The following is a 19,559-nucleotide window of genomic DNA, read 5'->3' on the forward strand; positions in this document are numbered from 1 at the left end:
CCGAGTACAATGTTGGATGAGCAAGTATTTAGGACCAAACTTTAACAGGCAAAGAGATTAACAAAACTGTGTGGGGAAAGTGATGAAGAGAATATCTCTCACTGCTGGAGCTGCAGAAATGTTCTTAGAGTACATTATGCAACAATCAAAGTACCTATGTAATGCTTGTAAAGCCATTGTGTGAAATCATTAACAAATAATAATAATCCATACAGAGTGATACTACAATATATACACACTTTCAAAGACTAAGTTTTCTATGAAAATAAATGTAGCTTTAGTTTTAATAAAGTATAATCCCTATCAGTTTACACTAAATTTGACACACACTCAATAATCTGGCAGCCACATGTGCAAGGAATGGCCAGATTAGCAAGCAGTTAGCGTATCACCAAAAGCTACATGGATTTCATTGCTTTTCCTGTCTCATATAGCACTGATATAAACAAACAACTGAGTACACCACATAATCAGCTCATGATGCCTTCAAATGTTAAACTACATTCAAATGGTTCTCATTCAAAACCTACTGTTGCTACTTTGACTTAAAATTTCTGTAGAATCTTTAATTAAACTGATGTGAAATATGCAATGAAGACCAATTCAGTTGAATCCTTATGTGTAACAGAATAAAGAGCAAGTGCGTTTTTTACTGAAGCACTATATTTGTAAAACGTACTATATTCTCAGCAGGGTGAGCTGCAATTGAACTCTGAATCCTTTTTAAGTACTCAACATTTCGTTCTTCTGTATCCTGGAGGTACAGCTATCTCTCATCAATTATAAACTTTTAAGATTTTCAAGTGGTTTCCATAATACATAAATTTCCAAAATGAAGAAACAGTTTAATCACTACATTATAAAAAGCAAGCATGTAAACAGGTAAATTTTATGTCTGATTGGGCCATGTTTCATGTTTCACTTATGCTTTCTGTGGTGTAACAGCATTGCTATAATTCTGAAGTACAAAATTATGGTACATTGTAAAAAAATCAAAATATATTTTGATTTCAAATGAGCAATTTGTTTTACATAGACGATGTAATAATGTGTACAGTATGTGTGTTCATTAATACTCTACTCTTTGGAAATAGCATGGTTTAATTTCTCATTTCTTTAGTTTTAGTATTTCATGTAACTGTTTTACAATTGAATATTACAGTGCACAGATCAGCATAAATAACGCCAACAAATATCAGAAACATATTCAATTACAGGTTTCATTCCCATGGTCTTGTTTTGTTTCAGACTCCACAACTTCCTTTTTCTCCTTTTCCATTTTTTATTTTATGAACTGGCAATATCAAGGCACATTTCTCAGAAATGAATACAGTCCAAGTATTCTGACCAAATAAAGGTCTGACAGTCATATCACCTTACTGAAAATTATTTTTCTTTTCTGTCATTCTAATACTGCTAACTATCTATAACCCAGAGAATATTAATTCCTGAGGGGCCCAAGTTGACACGTCCTAGCATTCCATGTTCTCTTGTCTTCAGCTGGTGCAAGAAGAGCAGTATTGTATGGAACAGGTTGTTGCGACCCTGGTAAGAATTAGAACAAAATGATTATCAGTAACAGATGATCACACTCTTAGGAACAGATTAAAATATATCCAATATTTATCAAATTAATATTATGCAAGCACTGTAAATTAATACAAACAAAAAGGTAAGTGTGTGGGAACCATGGGCTTTCTTTGAGATTAAAAGAACGCGAGTAAATAATATTATACTAGCAGCATCACCACTACTGACAAACTAATATAGCATTGCTTCAGTTGACTGTCAAGCATTTTAAAAATCCTCAAACCTACTATAGTGGCAAAACCTGAACTACATGGTATGAAATGCTAAGAATAAGACTTTAACACTAGAATACTCTAAATAATTCAATGATTTTTGGACAAACTGATATCTAATATTACAATTTACCATACAATTTTGTGACCTTGGGATAATATAAACCCACCCAGCATAACTGCATTTAAAAATTTTATTTATTGGCATAACCATAATATATTTTGTAGAAATAATCTGTTTCAGCCAACAGCAGTCATCTTCAGATAACAATGAGAAGCAGCGTAATTTTTCAATGCTACGTTTAAGCACACCGCTGCTTCTCATCATGATCTGGAAATGGCTGATGCCAGATGAAACTATTTATTTCTAATAATATCTGATGATGCCAGTCAACAAGCATCTTATAAATTTTTGTAAGTCATTGTTTTTGTTTCCATGACAAAAACGTAATGTTTTCCACATGACAACTATCTGTGATTAAATATAATGACAATAAAATGGATGATTAAAAATTTGATTAATTTTAACTTCGAAAGAGAGAAACTAATGTTACTTACAATTATTTTCAATGTCATATGAAATACCAATTATCATGAGAAATTGAGAACATAGCGAAGCACCATCAGTGGCAAATTTTGTGTAATGACGTGTGAAATTTTGCTGCGTCTGCCAAGACTCAATGGAGTTTGCAATACTTCTCCTAACTAACATGCTGATGCATTTGCATCTGCGACAGAAGAATCTTGGAAAATAGTTTATTATTAATCAAGCAACTGAGGACAAGACATGTTAAAAGCTCATGAAAAAGTTCATTGTCTGCATAAAAATAAATGTGTTATTTCTTCAATTATGTTGTTGCAGTTATGCACAGATTACCTTTTCATCACTTATTGATTTAAACAATTTCATTACTCCATTGGGAAAAAAGACCACTTCAGTTACTTTTATATTGTGGTAGATGAAGTTTCACATATGGCAAAATATTACCCTCTTTTTGTGTGCCATCATTTGCCAAAAACTCATTTTTATATTTTGAACTGTTTTAGGAATATGATCGATATTGCACAGCACTGTGGCATGCACAGGCAAGAATGGGTGTATTATGTACAATACAATTTCTTGAGACTGGACACAGATATAGAACTGCTCCAAAGTTTTAAAAAATCAGTATAACAAATTCACTCATTAGAATGCAGCAACGTATGACCAAGTGTAAACTCGTACAGAGTTTTATTCTCATTGTGAAATGTTCAATTTTTGTGCACTGGATTCTTAATTTTACACTTTTACAATAATTATAGGCATTAATGAAAAGATAGGCAGTTCAACATTTAGCTGCTATATGAGACTATCAAATGCTAAAGAATAAAATATTTTTACCAAACAGTTTCTTTAATATCACCTGAGAAAGATTGCAGGGCATCTGGCATGCACACACATCTGTTCCCCAGCATAGTGAGATAGCTAGCGTGTGCACTGAAGCTGGTACGTAGTGTTTATTTAAGTCTGGCTAGCACCTGTTCCATGCTATCAGTTCTATCACCCTGTTTCCACTGTGTGCTGCTGCATTACAAAAGACAAGGATATTCTTCAAACTCATGTTGGCATGGCAGTATGGGGATAGGCTTCTTCCTTTGTGTGTACACCCTTACATTCATCTGAAGGTGAGTCATAACCCACTTTTAATTTGTTTATAATGTTACTTTGCCATCCTGAATATCTGTCAGGTACCTGAATTTTTAATGCCTGATGCAACCACGCAGTTTCAAATAATACTTGCACAACTAATGGTGTACTTACGGTGTTCTGCAGAGTTCTTGTTTCCATTTTATGCATAATATTTTGATGATTGACCCAACTATGTTCTTCAGATCATCAAAATACATAAAATGGAAACAAAAACTCAGCAGAATGCCCAGAGGCACAACGTTAATCAATCACGCCAAGAAAACATCAGCAATCACAACATTTACGCAATGGAAATAAATGTCATTAATCAAAATAAGCACTACTTTTGCTATAGTATTTCCATTCCATTAACAGCATTCTTCTTGCCTGACGAAAGTTTTTAAAGTTCTTTTTGTAAGCATGTCCTAATTCAAATCTGGACCCTTAATCTCAAATATTTGTATGCTTTTGTTCCACTAGAAGACAGTAGTATTTTTTTTCATTAACTTTCAAGAACAAATAATGAAATAACTATAGCAGACAACTAATGTATCACCATCAGAGCTGTGCATCATGCCACATTTACCCGCCCAAGCCCGCCTATGGCCGACTGATCCATTCTGTTGCCTGCACAGCTAGTAGTCGAGCTCATCTATACCGGGAACAGAGTGCGTGGGTCATCATGTGCTGTTAAGGCCCATGGGTCATTCAGGTATCCAGCTGTGCCTGGTTGTCAACAGGACTTGGTGCAACTGGGAAACAGACAGTGCAGGGAAGGTGGGAATTACTGGCTACACACGAGCAGATTTGCTTTCTGAATTATCGGCACTCCTCTGAGGGTCATGAAGGCTTGATATGCTAGGAACAGGCACTCCTTTGAGGCTTGATTGATTGATTGATTGATTGATTTGCTAGGAACAGTGTTTTGATCCTTCGTAACGAAAAATAGTTCTTATTGTAAAATAATGGATGTAACAAAGTAATGCATAATGCAATAATGAACATAATATAAGAAATTTTTTATTGGTACATTCAATTTATTGTTTCCTTTTCAACTTCTTTCTAAAGCCTCTGCCTTTCTGAGCTCTTTCATGAAATTTGATCTTGAATTTTGTAACTAAGTTTCTATTACACTTTTGTCCACAGCAGGAATATCATCTAGAAATATTTCAACAGTCTTGTTGTACACCTTGTTTTTTATACTCTTCCTTATGTAATGTTCATAGGTCATTTTCCATAATCAAGGTCATTTGCAGCACAATGTTGTAAATTTCTCGATGTGGTCAGTGGATCACTCCTTTCCTATATTGGAAGAAAATAGAGCTTGCTGTCACATGCAAACTGCAGGAAAAACCATGGACTTTACGTATGTGGTCTGGCCCATTGCTGCAGAAATCCACACATATACACCCAGCTAATGATCCCGTATTGGATGTTCTGCGAATGGCAGCTGACGGCCTCAAGGTCGTGTCTCCACTAATGCAAGGTGAGAATTGCAAATGTTCCAGAACCTGTCTGAAATAGCTGTCACCCATCCCTAAAGTCCGTTTGTTTGTAACCAGCTAATGCAGCTTTATGCAAACAGTTCAGTGCAAGACATTGTCATGAGCCCCTTTTGAGTTATCGTACTTTATTATTATTACTATTATTATTTAATTATTTCAGAAATACATATCATACAGCAAACATCCTTACAACATCCAAGGATTAAAAATGTGAAGAAGAGAAAAAGTAAGTTTCCCTTAAACTGAAGAAGGAAACCAACACTCGTCTGAAGAAAAAAGGAGACAGCATGGGATGGAAAAATTTTATACAGGTTGTAGATAATCAAAATAAGGCTGTAGGTTTTGCGGAGTGTAAGTCATTAGCTTTCCAGTACCCTGTTGCAACACTAATATCGGCAAAGCTTCTTCTGATAGTCATAACAACAACAACGGCAACTTCCAGCATCAGAAAAACCTATTGTCCTGGCAAAGTGTATAACAATGTGGGCAAGAGATCAGAGGACATTCAGAAAGTTGTAGGAGATGCCGCTCTAGATCTTGCACAGACACTGCCAGAAACAGGAACACAGTGCCCCCAATGAAATTGAAAGAGGCGTGCTTCCTCATCCATCAACAACTTCTCACAAGTGTTGCAGGACATTAAGGATGGTGCTTGTCCATGTACAGCTCACACATGGAGAAATGTGTACACTAAAATGCATTATTTGACTCATACTATGCATTCAATCTCGAGAGAGTTGCAGTGCAAAAATAAAGTATTTTTTGTTACAGAGGTCCCATTTGGTACAGAGAAAACCGCCACAAATTTACAGAACCTATACCAAACTCTTGAGGATAAATGGTTGCAGGAATATTGTCCTGATGTTTACTCATTGTTGAAATTAATAAAAAATGCCATAATTTATTTAAAAAGGACTGGCCATGTGAAAGACTCACTGTTATAGTTTAGTGTAAGCAACATGTTGAGACTTTGTTAGAATACTTTGTGTGTCAGGCTAAAATCTGTGTTTGCGCAGCATGAAAAAATTGCTGAAGATTGTGAGACTCAGGAAAAATACAGTTGTTTGGTAACTGAGATTTCCATGTAGCTGACAAATTAATTCAGTTTCTCCGAGTAATTCAAGAGGCTACCAAGGCTGTGGAAGTTGGCAGTCGTCCGATGCTATAGCTGCTTGTGTCATTGGTGTTCTAGGTTCAGGAGCACTGTGCTGAGAATGCAGCTGACAGTGAGGTAAGCAATCTCATATATGTAAAACGACACATTTATAAACAAATAAAATTTTTATTTTGGTTAAACATATTGTATTTAAAGAAGATGGCGTGCCTCAGTATTTTCAAACATTTGTGGGAAATAGCACTACTGAAAGCAAGCGCTCCAAATCTCTTATGCAATGAGAGAGGTGGTTTATGCCGCAGCACGTTCCAGATGTGCTGTACTTCTAGGTAAATGCAATGTTATGTAGATGTGCGTAGTAAATATTTTATCGATGTCTAATTCCATTAGGAACTGTGTGCGCCACGAGCATGTTACTGTCAATATATTTTGGATAAATCGCACCATCGATTGTAAAGATTGAAACCATTTACTTTATAGATCAATTTCGGTCACTAAGTGACCATCTTCAGTGCAAACTATTCGAACCTTGTAAACCCGTATTGTAATAACACAACATTTTCCATGAGGTGTAACATATATGTGATGATTACTTCCAACAGATATCTTCACTTTTACTGCATATGATAATTTTGAATTACAGAAAGACCTATCTTGTGACCTCAGCAGTTGCCAATCCAACATATAGACTAATCTCTAATGTCTTAAGTGCTTGTTTCAAGAATAAATTATCCAGAATATCATTATGGTCTTAAAAGATTAATAATGTTTCTTTATTTACTTGAAGCAAGAAAGTTCACACGTCTTTCTTTTCTGAAGTTTGTATTTTTATTTTAATTTTAATAAATATATTTATACGTAACAGATAATTTAGTTGCTGTATCATGTGGGAATGATGTCACGTAGATATTTTTGCACATATCGAAGAGCAGAGGTTCCTAAACTTTTTCATCCTTTTACCACCTTCCGCAATAAAGTATGTGCAAATCCCCACCTTATAAAACAAAAATGTACTTGCAGTAAAATGGAAGTAATAGAATTCCTAGCAAATGATTTACTAGCCTCAATGCTTTTATATTGCATTACATTTCGGTTGTATCACACTAAAAGATCTTTGAATACTTTTGCATAATGGATTAATCTAGTATGCCATATTAAAGTATTTTACATTTTTCTGTTAACCTACAAGTTTTCATTATGGAATATCTCAAATTACTTTCACTGAGAAGTTTGTTTCTGTATTTATTTTTTATGTAACTGTAAGAAGGAAAATCCTTTTCACATAAATATGTGGATGAGACAAATAATAAATTACTGTAGTTACCGCTTTATTTGACAGCACTGGAAACATTACCTTTAATATTAACCAGAAACTTCTCTGTGACAGAGATTTCTTTTTTGTAACTTAAGTCATTGGAAGTTCCAAGTAGCTGCTCCTTTTAATTTACAATTCATGTGGATTTCAACATTATTGTCTCTTCAAAGTGATTGCAAATCCAATTCTTAGTACTAGACAGAGCAGGGAAGTGGTCTTTGACAGCTTTTCCAAATCCCTTTAAATGTTCCTTAATTATGTTCTTGACATTTTCGTCCAATGTAAGATGAATTTCTGCACGAAAGTTGTGAAGGATATAAAGTAGTCAATTTGATTGGAATTTAAACAGATTTCCCAAACTGTAAGGTTTTAACAAGCAATTCCATATGAGCTCGAACATTACACAGGTTTGTGTTTGATCCATGAGCAATAAATTTAAACTGTTGCTTTTTAACAACATGTCTGTCAATCAAGCCACAGTCTGAAGCCAGACTTTGCCTTAGGAAAGATGTACCTAATGAGAAAAAGATAAACTTCATATAACGAGAACAGTTCTGTCATGATATAATCATCTTCGTTGTGTATCAGTAAAAACTTTTAAATACTTGCCATTTCCTCATACATTTTTACAAAAATTCGATAACTAGTGGGCACCTTTTAATAAAATTAATTATTTTTACTGCATCATAAGGTACAGAATGTTTTCACATGCACATAACAATACATTGATTTAACAAGCAATGGTGGAGTTTTAAGTAACCACCTTGTTCCTGATGTTACAGCCATCACTTATTTTAATGTAATGCAAGAAGTGAAGTACTGTGCCAGAAAAAGACTGCACGAAGTAAAAAACGGCCTGCAAATGGTCCACAGAGATTTTGTTTGGCACGCACAACAGTGTGATACCTGGTGGGCAAGTGACATGTTGAGCAACTGAGCCACAATGGCACCTGGGCAGACTCAGGATCTGGTGGCATACCGCTTGGCCCAAAAGGCCTCATGCAACTCCACTGGTTGAACGGGCAGCACGAGTTGAAGCTCACCGGCAGTCACAGCTATGTTTGCGGGCAGGCTGCACAGGTTTGATGCATGCCTCTCGTCATCATTATTATGCAGGCACTATAACATGGCAGTTTTAGATGGGGATGTTTTGATCTATGGTTGCTTACAATACTGATAGAGATCAGGACTGTACCACTGCATTTACAGCACTGCCAGCTGTAACCAAATGCCTCAAGTATTTACACGCTGTTTAGTTTGCTTTTTGTTGTTAATTGCTTCTTACTTTCTTCTCTTATTTTATTTTATTTTGAAATGCGTGATTTGTAATAAGAGGTGGCGCTTATAAAACAATGCACAACGTGCTGGGGTTCTGCGAGGTTGAAAAGGAGCATTAGAAACTTGTACACACTATCACTCTGGCCCATAAATAAGCTGTGGCGAAAGTTTATGGAGCCAAGACAGGGTTAGGAAATTTGCCAGCTCTCATCCTGGTCAGTCACCTGGAGCTCCCAACAAGAAAAGCTCAGTTTTAGCTGTAATTTGTGCCATAAAGACTGTATTTATCTAGGTATAAGACAACTACCCCCCAATTAAGAGGTTCCTTGAGAAAGGTATTTTTTTTTTTAAATATTCTGACTAATTAAAATTACAAACTGTTTTACTGGCAAAGTATCTGCCAAAAAGTTGTTATACCTATTCAAAACTTATGCCATTTATTGATTGTCTACATTCTGATAACACTATGAGAAATAAAATAAACAGAAAGAAATGGTTTACACTGATTTTCAAACCATTATCTTTTCTGCCTTTCTTGCTTACTAACCCTGTAGTCTACGGTATCACTATTTTTAATCAATGTCATTACTATCATAGTAGTAGCACAGTTATGAAATTTGTATCTTCTTTGTCACAACTATCTGGCTGTTCCTTCTGACTATGTTGTTATTTCTAAGGTTGTCGTTATGACTGAACCTGAGAACACAGCAGTTTTTTTCAATACATATTGTATTTCACTTCTGTACTAGCATGAGAGAGTTATCATGTCTCGTGCTCCCAAACATATCGCCTGCTCACCACTCTGTCACTGGCTATGTAGAACCAGCTGACACCCCCCCCCCCCCTTTCCTTCAGCAGGAATTTGGGAAAAAACCTTTTCTTATAATCGGGTAATCCTGTACATAGTTGTTCATATTTGACAATGCTTCCAACTAGGCAGCTGTTACATCTGAATTACTTTATTTTTATTTTGTTTCACTTAGGAAAAGATGCAGTAATATTAAAGAAGTTGATGACCTCAGTTAATTAATAATAAGGAATTCCATCACAAAAAATAGCACCCTGCTTATCAAAACCACTTCCAGTGTTGCTTGAAAAGGATACAGTGGAAATGGGGCAGTTCCTCTTTAAAAAATATACTAACTTGATGGGATTCGTATGGTGATCCATAATTAACAAAAGAAATCTGTTACCAGAACATGGTGATACTGTCCTCTGGCAGGCACGTTTTGTTGTGAACAGGAAGAGTAATAGGGAAGCTCACCACATCATTTTTTACCTTGATGAGTCATACAGCAACCTAACACGTGGCAAACATTGGCCGAAATCAAAAGATTTCGTGGCCATTGTGCTGTATGGAAGTGCCTCCAGAAGAATGACAGATGCAAATGTAGGATGGAGAAACGGGTTAGTAAGGCAAGCACAGCTACAGTTCTAGATGAAATTGACACAAGGAGACTATCATAGGCAAATTTGTTCACCGGATTTAGAGAAAATGGTTTTTGGAGATAGTGTAGCCAAATCTTCCACCCAATTCTGTCATGGATCATGTGTCCTACCAATGTAGGCAGGTGGACAAAATACCATCATTACATTACCTAAATGTGTCAATTATTGAATGACTGCAAAAAAGGACGGTAGAATGCACAGACAGCATGACAAATGCTGAGCTGCATGCTTCAATACAGGCAAAGCTAATGAAGAGACATGTAACCTATTAAGTAAGTGTGTAGACCACACTGTGCTTTGCCTGCCACCATACGGTTGTGGCCTGAACACTACTGAACTCGCATGAGTGAATATTAAATATTATACACAGAAGCATCCTGTCTTCAGCAACACGCTTACAGCAAACATTCATAAACTTACAGATACTGCCTTTCATTCTGCTACTGCAAACAACTGTGAAGGGTAGTGCAGAAAAGTACAAGAGTGGGAGCATGATTGCAGGAGTGTCATGGAAATAGCAACTGATGACAGGATAATAAAAGCTGAAATCTAGTGAAAGCTCATCTCTTTTACAGATATTGTGGAATATGAGGCTTAACCTCACCAGATATAGTCAAGTACGAATTGTATGTTACAGAAATGGCAGAGTGTGACCAAAAAATTGTTTACTGTAAGTTACCAAACTTTTTCATGCTATGTAATAAAAGTAATAAGTTGTGAATAGTTAATTACTTTTATTGTCGAATATCTGTAATTGGTTTACCAAGCTTCCAGTTTGCCTATAATTTCATACTGTTTCTGATACTGATACACACTTTATAGAAACACATATTTTCACTGAGTGTGTCAGCATTAGTACAACAGCTCTAGTTTCCACTATACGATATAGTTTGGTCGGTTGGTTGATTGGTTGGTTGGTTGATTTGGAGGAGGAGACTAAACAGTGATCTCATCAGTCCCACTGGATGAGGGAAGGATGGGGAAGGAAATCAGTCATGCCCATCCAACTGAACCATCCTGGCATTTGCCTGAAGCAATTTAGGGAAATCACAGAAAACTTAAATCAGGATGGCTGGACCTGGGTTTGAACCATTGTACTCCGGAATGTGGGTCCAGTACGCTAACCACTGCAGCACCTCACTCGGTAATATAATTTGTTGTTACCATGCGTCATCAGTTTTGCTTTTGCAGAAACATGAAATATTAGCATAGGTTGGATGACCTGTGAGACAGAGGTGGGGCTTCTCCCATCCAGCTCTTTTATCCTTCACTGGCCTAAGCCATTGTTTGTTTACACTAGTGACCAATTGTCAGGGTACAGTGTTTCCACTCAACCTTTTCAAATGTGGAAGTGTTTTCCATGTATCATAAAACTCAATAATCAGCCAGTAATTATTCAATAACCACAATCTGTAATCACATACAAGTTCTATCTGGAAAGTAATATCCTTTAGACTGTATATAAAATACTAAAAAAAGTTAAAGTGAAAAGGAAAGCTGCTACTCAGTGTATAACAGAGATGCTGAGTCACAGGTAGACAACAGAAAGACTGTCACAAATAACAGCTTTCAGCCAGTAAGGCCTTCATCAGAATTAAATGGCAAGCACACACATACACACTCATGAAAACGTAACTCACACACACTTAGTGTGGCGTCAGTTGCCTGAGACTGCAGTCGTGTGTGTGTGTGTGTGTGTGTGTGTGTGTGTGTGTGTGTGTGTGTGATGTGTTTGCGTGAGTGTGTATGTGTGGGTTTGCCATCTACCGTATTTACTCGAATCTAAGCCGTACTTTTTTCCGGTTTTTGTAATCCAAAAAACCGCCTGCGGCTTAGAATCGAGTGCAAAGTAAGCGGAAGTTCTGGAAAATGTTGGTAGGTGCCGCCACAACTAACTTCTGCCGTAGAATATATGTAGCGCTACACAGGCATGCTTTGCAGGCACAAAGATAAATACTGACGCCTAACCCTCTGCGTCAGTAAAAAAAGGTGGAAGACGAGCTTTTTTTCTCCGCCTCGAGTTTCGACCACTGCATTTTCATACATTATCCAACGAAGTAAATGCGAATTCCATACTGTGCATCTTCGAATGTAGCAGCATTTCAATGTACTACGAAAATCCGACTGCCAAGACTGTTTGGGATGTTTGTCAATATGGCCAACTCTACATTCTGAATTTTTTCCCACCTGTGAGAAGAGATGGTTCCTTATAGGAACTTTTATGAATTGTGAATTGCATGCTGTATTCTCTTCACCATAAGAATAATACGAATATAAACATTTTGCCATGTATTCTTTCGTGTTTGCTGCTAACTCATTTAAATCCTGTCTGCCTAATAAACTACAAAACTAGAGTGAGACAACAGCAAACGCGGAAAAATATAGATATCATCCCATGTTTATATTCTTATTATTCTTGTGCCTAATAGTGATACAGTCAGAAATGAAGCACGGCAATTGACTAGATTTTTAAATCTAAGATGACTCTAATTTCAGTGCAGAATGCAATGTACTAAAGAGGTGTCTGCAAAGATTTTCAAACGGAGAAAAATTTTCGCTAAACTCTCGTTCAGAACATCTTCTATTATACGCTGTCTATTATTTGGTTCTTGTTGATCGTTATCAAAGAAAGCAGGAGTGTAGGTAACAGCAAATAGCAGTCTCTTGCCATCATTTCGCTAATGAGACGATTCCTTCCTCTCTCTCTCTCTCTCTCTCTCTCTCTCTCTCTCTCTCTCTCTCTCTCTCTCTCTCTCTTTTAATTGTAAGCGGCAGTAGTGTCCACAAAAGAAAGGCATGCCGCGAGTGGCGACAGGTCGTAAACACTCATTATCAGAATGTGACAAACAATGCATGACACAGTACAGTAATGCATTTTCAGCTTAGTGTGACGTAAACACCTATAACAAAGAGAACGGCACTTATCAGATCAAAGAAAAATAAACAATCAATTCAAACCAGACGAAGTACGTGAAAAAGGGAGGGTACTCGTATAAATACGGACGGAACACCTGACGCATGGCAATGGCTACCTGGTAAAGCTTAACTGCTAAGCTTACGACTCGAACCAAACTACTGTAGCTGTATCGTCATTCATTCGACCTAAATTGTGTCTCATATTTCAATGGACCAACTTTGTTTCGATTTGGAGGTGCGGCCTAAAACTTTTCTCTCCCCTTGAATTTTGAGTCTCAAATTTTAGGTGCGGCTTAGATTCGGGAAATTTTTTTTTCCTTGATTTCGAGTCTCATTTTTCAGTTGGAGCTTAGATTTGAGTGCGATTTAGATTTGAGTAAATACGGTAATACTGATGAAGGCCTTACTTGCCAAAAGCTATTATTTGTGACAGTCCTTTTGTTGTGCCTATCTGCGACTCAGCATCTCCGCTATGTGGTGAGTAGCAACTTTCCTTTTCACAATATTGTTACATTCAATTCTGGATTTTCCATTGTTTGATTAAAACAGTTAAAGCAAATTTATTAAAAAAATCTTAAAAACTAAACACATGTATTGCTTATCTACATAATCATCATTCGTCATACCTCTTTCTGAGAGATGGCAAATTCTTTCTGCATAAAAATATCTGGGCTTAATTTGCACCAGTCCACGACTATATCTTTAACTATTTTTCTGTATTCCTTATGCATTAATAGATGGAAATCATGCTAGTGGATTCTGTTCAAATTCCATTTTCAATGCTGAAAATCAAATGCAAATATTTGTTCCACTAATATTTGTTGATTACAAACCATTTTTCGGCTTTCTGGGTATTCATCAACTATCGCCTGTTGCTGGTCCAATAATATAAAAATGGTTTTCACTGAAACGAATATCAGTGGAACAAAAGACAGTTACTTTGCTTTTCAACCTTAAAGATGGAAATCCTGTGGATCTTAGCCTGGGCAGATACTGTTCTGTTTGAACTAACAACTTTCTGTCCCCTCTGGGTACTGACTACAGACAAATGGCCATTTTTGTCATTATAATGACTATTGTGCTTCCATTCTTAAACACCACTGACATTTTCATTTTCACTAATCATCTTCAATCTGTGTAAGCATGAATTTCATAATAAATATCAACAGATTTGGGTTTTTGCCACTGAAAACCTTATAGTAGAATGGATTTCATATTTAGTGATATTTTCAATTTCAATGCTCTTTTTGTATGGATACTGTAGTTTAATGAGAACCAATGTGGTTCTTATTATGGCAGCTCTAAGCACTCTCACCAATCTCATGAGCCAGTATAGTGACTGGTCCAGCCCAAGCTTTTTGTGTTCTGAAAATCTGATACTGTGTATTTTCTATTACACTTAATGTATTCTTCAGCAAAAAGAATTTCACTACAAATAAAAAAGAAATACCTCACTTCTTTCTACCCTTGAATACTTCCAATCTTGGTTATATTTTCTACTTTTACTTTCTGCCATTATCATCATATATATACTACTATATACCTTTGCTAGTTCCAGTTTCTCATCTCCAACCATAAGGACATAGTGTGGAGGGTTGGTTTGGACTTCATGTATAATTGGGAAAGTCTTTCCCTTTGGTAACTTCTCTGTTGATTTGAGAAAATACTGCGATGTAAAAGGTCTTCCTTCAGGATTGTGTGGCAATGGAGGCAGCTGTGAGTCAAAATATGATGCCAACAAATGCATAACCACCTGCAAACACAAGAAATACAGATAACATGGGAAGCATCTCAATGTTAACAATTCAAGTAAAGGAAAAGATTTATTATTTTAAAAGTGGATATATCAGCACATGACTCCAGCTGGTACAGGCATAAAATATCTGGACAAAAAATAAATAAATAAATAAACAAAAAATTTAAAAAATCAATCAATCTTGTAAATTAAATTACAAACAAGTGAAAAAATATATATTTACAATATCTCGGGAGACTGGCCGTATGAGAATATATATGAAACCTTTGAATTACGAAATGCAGTGCAGATGTTGCAAAGATTCATTCACCTTGTTCTTCAATGCCTCCCACTCTGTTTTAGGTACTTTGATGACGTGCTCATGTTCTCGGAGACTGAGGAACAACAATAACGGTTCAAATGGCTCTGAGCACTATGGGACTTAACATCTAAGGTCATCAGTCCCCTAAACTTAGAACTACTTAAACCTAACTAACATAAGGACATCGCATACATCCATGCCCAAGGCAGGATTTGAACCTGCGACCATAGCGGTCACGCGGTTCCATACTGAAGTGCCTAGAACCGCTCGGCCACACCGGCCGGCCGAGGAACAACAATGACAACATCTACAAGATAAGTTCAAGTGTCTGGAGCATTCTGGAGTAGTGCTGATCACCATCAAATGTGTTTTTAGACAATCTGAAGTCACTTTCTTGGTGGCATTGAATCTCTGCTATGGGCTCCCTACCTGACAAAGAAGGTTGAATTTACAGTTATATAGGCTGACCACAAGCAAAGAATTGCTTCGGTTCCTTGGTATGCTGAACTTTTGTCATCGCCACTTGCCTCATGCAGTACATTTGCAGGAACTATTGACTGCAGCACTTACTGGTCCTAAGACAAAAGGCAGCTCCAAGTGCAGTCGACAGACTGTGTGTTTCACATTCGAGGCCATGAAACAGAGCATGGCTAAGGCAGTGCTTCTAGCTCATTCTTAACTTGATGCACCTCTTGCATCAGAGGTAGGTGGAAGCCAGACAGCTACCAACGCAGCATTAAAGCAGGGGTCAGACAGTTCATGGCAATCACTGGCACACTTTTCTCAAAAACAGACACCATCACAGAGAAAGTGGAGCACCTAAGACCATGAGCTCCTGGAAACATATGAGGCAGTGAAATACTTCAACCCTCAAATCAAAATGTGAGTGTTCACAGTATTCACGGACCATAAACTGTTTAGTTTTGCATTAAAATGTAACAGTGTCAACTGTTCTCCTCGTCAATTCAGTAACTTAAGAGTTCATAGCCCAGTTCACTACTGACATGACACACATTTCAGGAATCAATAACATTGTGGCTGACTGTCTTTCACGCATCAGCAGTGTGATGAGTACTATCGACTTTTCTGCACTGGCCCGAACACAAAAAACAAGACGAGGAACTCTGAAAGTTCATGGATGATAATACGTCTGCATTACAATTGTAACTTGTCAGCGACCTGGCCCATTGCTTCCAGACAAGCTTTTGACAGCATTCATAACTTGTGCCATCCAGGAATACATCCCACTTTTTGCTTGTCTCCCAATGTTTTGTGTGGCCAGGCACAGAAAAGGACTATCGAGAATGGACAAGGACATGTTTGCAGTGCCACAGGTGGAAAGCGTCTTGCCATGTACATTCCCCAATCGACGATTTTCATACAACTGTGTGTTTCAACCATGTACATCTAGATGATGTGCAACCAGAGGCAGTGCCAACAGATAGAATTACTGCCGAAACGGTAGCCTCTACCTTTGTGTCAATGTGGTTCGTGAGGTTTAGGTGTCCACAGCATATCACTACCGACTGTGGATGGTAGTTTGAGTCAGACCTGTTCGCACAGCCTGCCAAGTTTTGCAGGTATGTTCACCACTAGACCACCAGTTACTATCCCACTAGTAATGGCATGACTGAACGCTGCCATCGTTGTTTGAAGGCGGTGCTCATGTACCATTAAAACACATGAACTTTGTCTCTTCCAATGGTTCTATGTGGCCCAAGGTCAACTTATAAACTTGATGTCGATTCTTGAGCTGCGGAGTTGGTCTACAGAGATACTTGCGTCTGCTTGATGAATCTGTCAATACTCATACACTGCAAACTTCCTCGCAAGACCAGCCAGATTTCTTACATCATCTGTGGAACCACATGCCACAGATTCCACCTCGAAAGACTTCACATCACGGCACGCCGCACAGTTAAGTGCATCACAACCTGCATTACTGCTTACTTGTTATGCTCTGCACTGATGGTAGAAAATCACCTAACAACCTCTGTACAATAGCATGTGCCACGTGTTATGGAGAAATACACAGATGATGGACATGCTGGTGAACAGCAAGTCTATGACAATTTCTCTGCACAGACAAAACCTGCATATGTTTTTCAAGAGGCATTACTGTCCACTACCAAAGAGATATCAGAACCTGCCTGAATAAGATGCCTAGCTGCTAGCACCACCACCACCGCCACAGCCACCCACAGAACATCTGGTGATGCAGATGACCAGCTCCAGATTTCGTGTCCACTTCATTGCTTGTTTCTTTGATACCGACACTCTGCTTCTGCCAGCAGGCTGACATAGCATCCGATGCAACAGCTCTTACCCACTAGTGAGGAGAAGTCAAGTGTTTGCTTAGCATGTGTACGTGCAGTGTCGCACCTGTCAAGGTAGTTCAACGCTGGCTGCCAGAGGCAGTTTGTTTTATGGGTGATAGTGAATTGTGGCTGACAAAGAGTTCCATACTGAGCCGCCAGAGGTTCTGGTTTTTTATTTTTCGCCCGCGCTTGTGCATTCTCCATGCGCGATGTTTATTCCTTGTTTTTTAAGTTCCATGTTCTGGACTGTTGCTCTGGGTTATGATGCAATTAGCTTCCTGTTTTTATTGAATTAAGGGTTTCCTGTCCAGCTAAATCCTTTGGCATTGGATTAATCAGAATAATTAAGTCTATCAGTTTTAATTACACCAATGCCGACAACCTTTACACAGTATTGCTAACATACTTTGCATATTTTCACGTACTACTATAGTATGACATGATTTTCTGGGTGTAAAGTTTATTACACAGAAGCATACAGTAGTAATCTGTGTGAAGTTGATAACTAGACATTCAGCATAAGTCTCTTTAGAAACCCAGGAATTCTTACATATGTGCATCGATGTGTATACTCCCTGATGGTATTTGTGGTTAATGCAACAGTTAATTTATGATAAGCTGTGCAATCCCCAACTACAATGCTACAAGTAAAATTATTTCCATATAGAATATGTATCCCTGTCTACGGATCAGAATGTAGTTTTATGTTCTGGTGCAAAAGTCTTTAATAGGTCACCAGTAGACATCAGGCAGGAAACTGAAAATCCCCAGATATTCAAAGACAAAGTAAGAATACCTTATTAGTCACTTGATCTATAATTTATGATAACAACTAGACTTTCACCGATGTAAATTCTACTTAAATCTAATGCCTGTATTTAAAGACGTCATGACTTTGCTAGTACACAGGCAGCAGAGAGAGAGTCGTGTGTGAAATTACACAAATGCTTAGTTTGAAATATTAGATAAAAGCACAGCAGGTAGCATTTAAAAGATGAAAAGCAGTAGCTTTTTTTTAGATACCCGTTTTCCTCCTAATAATTGTGGCAAACATACTTTGACTAAGCTAGAAGTAATACCCACAAGTATCAGTATAATTAGATTATCACTAGATATAATTTGTTGTTTGTATACTGTATAGATGTAGCTTGCAGTGCCTGCTTCTGCTCGTTAATGAATAACTTGATTTGATTTACATCTTTGAAGACTTTTCTTCAAGATAGGCTTTATTGTGTATGACGTATTTCTTAACACTGCTGCCACAAGTTCTACCAGGGGAAATATGGGAACCTCTCCACTAGAAGAACAGAGTTGGTGGAGGGCTTTGGTTTACATTACTGCAAGGTGTGTGTGTGTGTGTGTGTGTGTGTGTGTGTGTGTGTTTTAAATGTGCTAATGTGCTGAAATGAAAAGAATGGATTGATAGGGATGAAATTCATGAACAGGAAATGACATGAAATCACTGCAGACTGATGCTGAAATTGCAGTGTAATGAATATATAACAGCAATTTAAATTTTGTGCCACAGCAGCTCTCTAACCCAGGCTTCTGCTTATTGTGACCGGCTGTCTTAACAATTACATTAAGCACATCTATAGGACTGACTCAAATACTCATTGTCCACCTACATGGAAACAATAGTGACATCAATATTAAACTCATTTTGTTATGTATTTCAGTTATTCTAGAAGGAAAACATATTATCATAACATTCAAAACATAGCACAGCAGAATGACTTTAACCCTACATTAGCACTTGCACTATATGATCAACGCACACAATCATAACCCAAAACATAAGTACAGAAATAATGCTATTAAGAGAGCACATAATCGCACAAAAACCTACTTACGTCAAACCTCATATATTGGCCAAATTTCAGAACAACTCAACGATTTAAAAACAAAATGGTGTTTGGTACAAATAACACTTTTAAACTAAAATAAAAAACAGGAAAAACTAAAACCCCAATTATCTCGAATTCAGGAAAATATAAAATCTCATGCAATGATTGCAACCAATGTCACATTGGATAAACAAATAGGAACTTCACAAATAGGTTCAACAACACAACCGAAATTTTGAAAGTAATCAATCCACATTTTAAATGCACTTTATGCAACCATAAACACATC

At 37.3% G+C, this 19,559-nt stretch overlaps 1 protein-coding gene across 1 annotated transcript in view; it reads right to left on the minus strand.

Moving 5' to 3' along the window:
* Positions 1 to 1,012: 1,012 nt before the first annotated feature.
* The window catches only part of LOC124798053 (transmembrane protein 209), a 139,584-nt gene continuing 121,037 nt past the window's right edge, over positions 1,013 to 19,559 (minus strand). The window contains exons 10-11 of the mRNA XM_047261279.1: positions 14,592 to 14,801; positions 1,013 to 1,545 (exon numbers count right to left, since the gene is read on the minus strand). Coding sequence (XP_047117235.1) covers positions 1,417 to 1,545; positions 14,592 to 14,801 — 339 coding nt within the window. The 3' untranslated portion in view covers positions 1,013 to 1,416. The remainder of the gene's footprint in view (positions 1,546 to 14,591; positions 14,802 to 19,559) is intronic.

Source organism: Schistocerca piceifrons, chromosome 5, assembly GCF_021461385.2.
Source record: "Schistocerca piceifrons isolate TAMUIC-IGC-003096 chromosome 5, iqSchPice1.1, whole genome shotgun sequence".
In the NCBI taxonomy this organism is placed as follows: Eukaryota; Metazoa; Arthropoda; class Insecta; order Orthoptera; family Acrididae; genus Schistocerca; species Schistocerca piceifrons.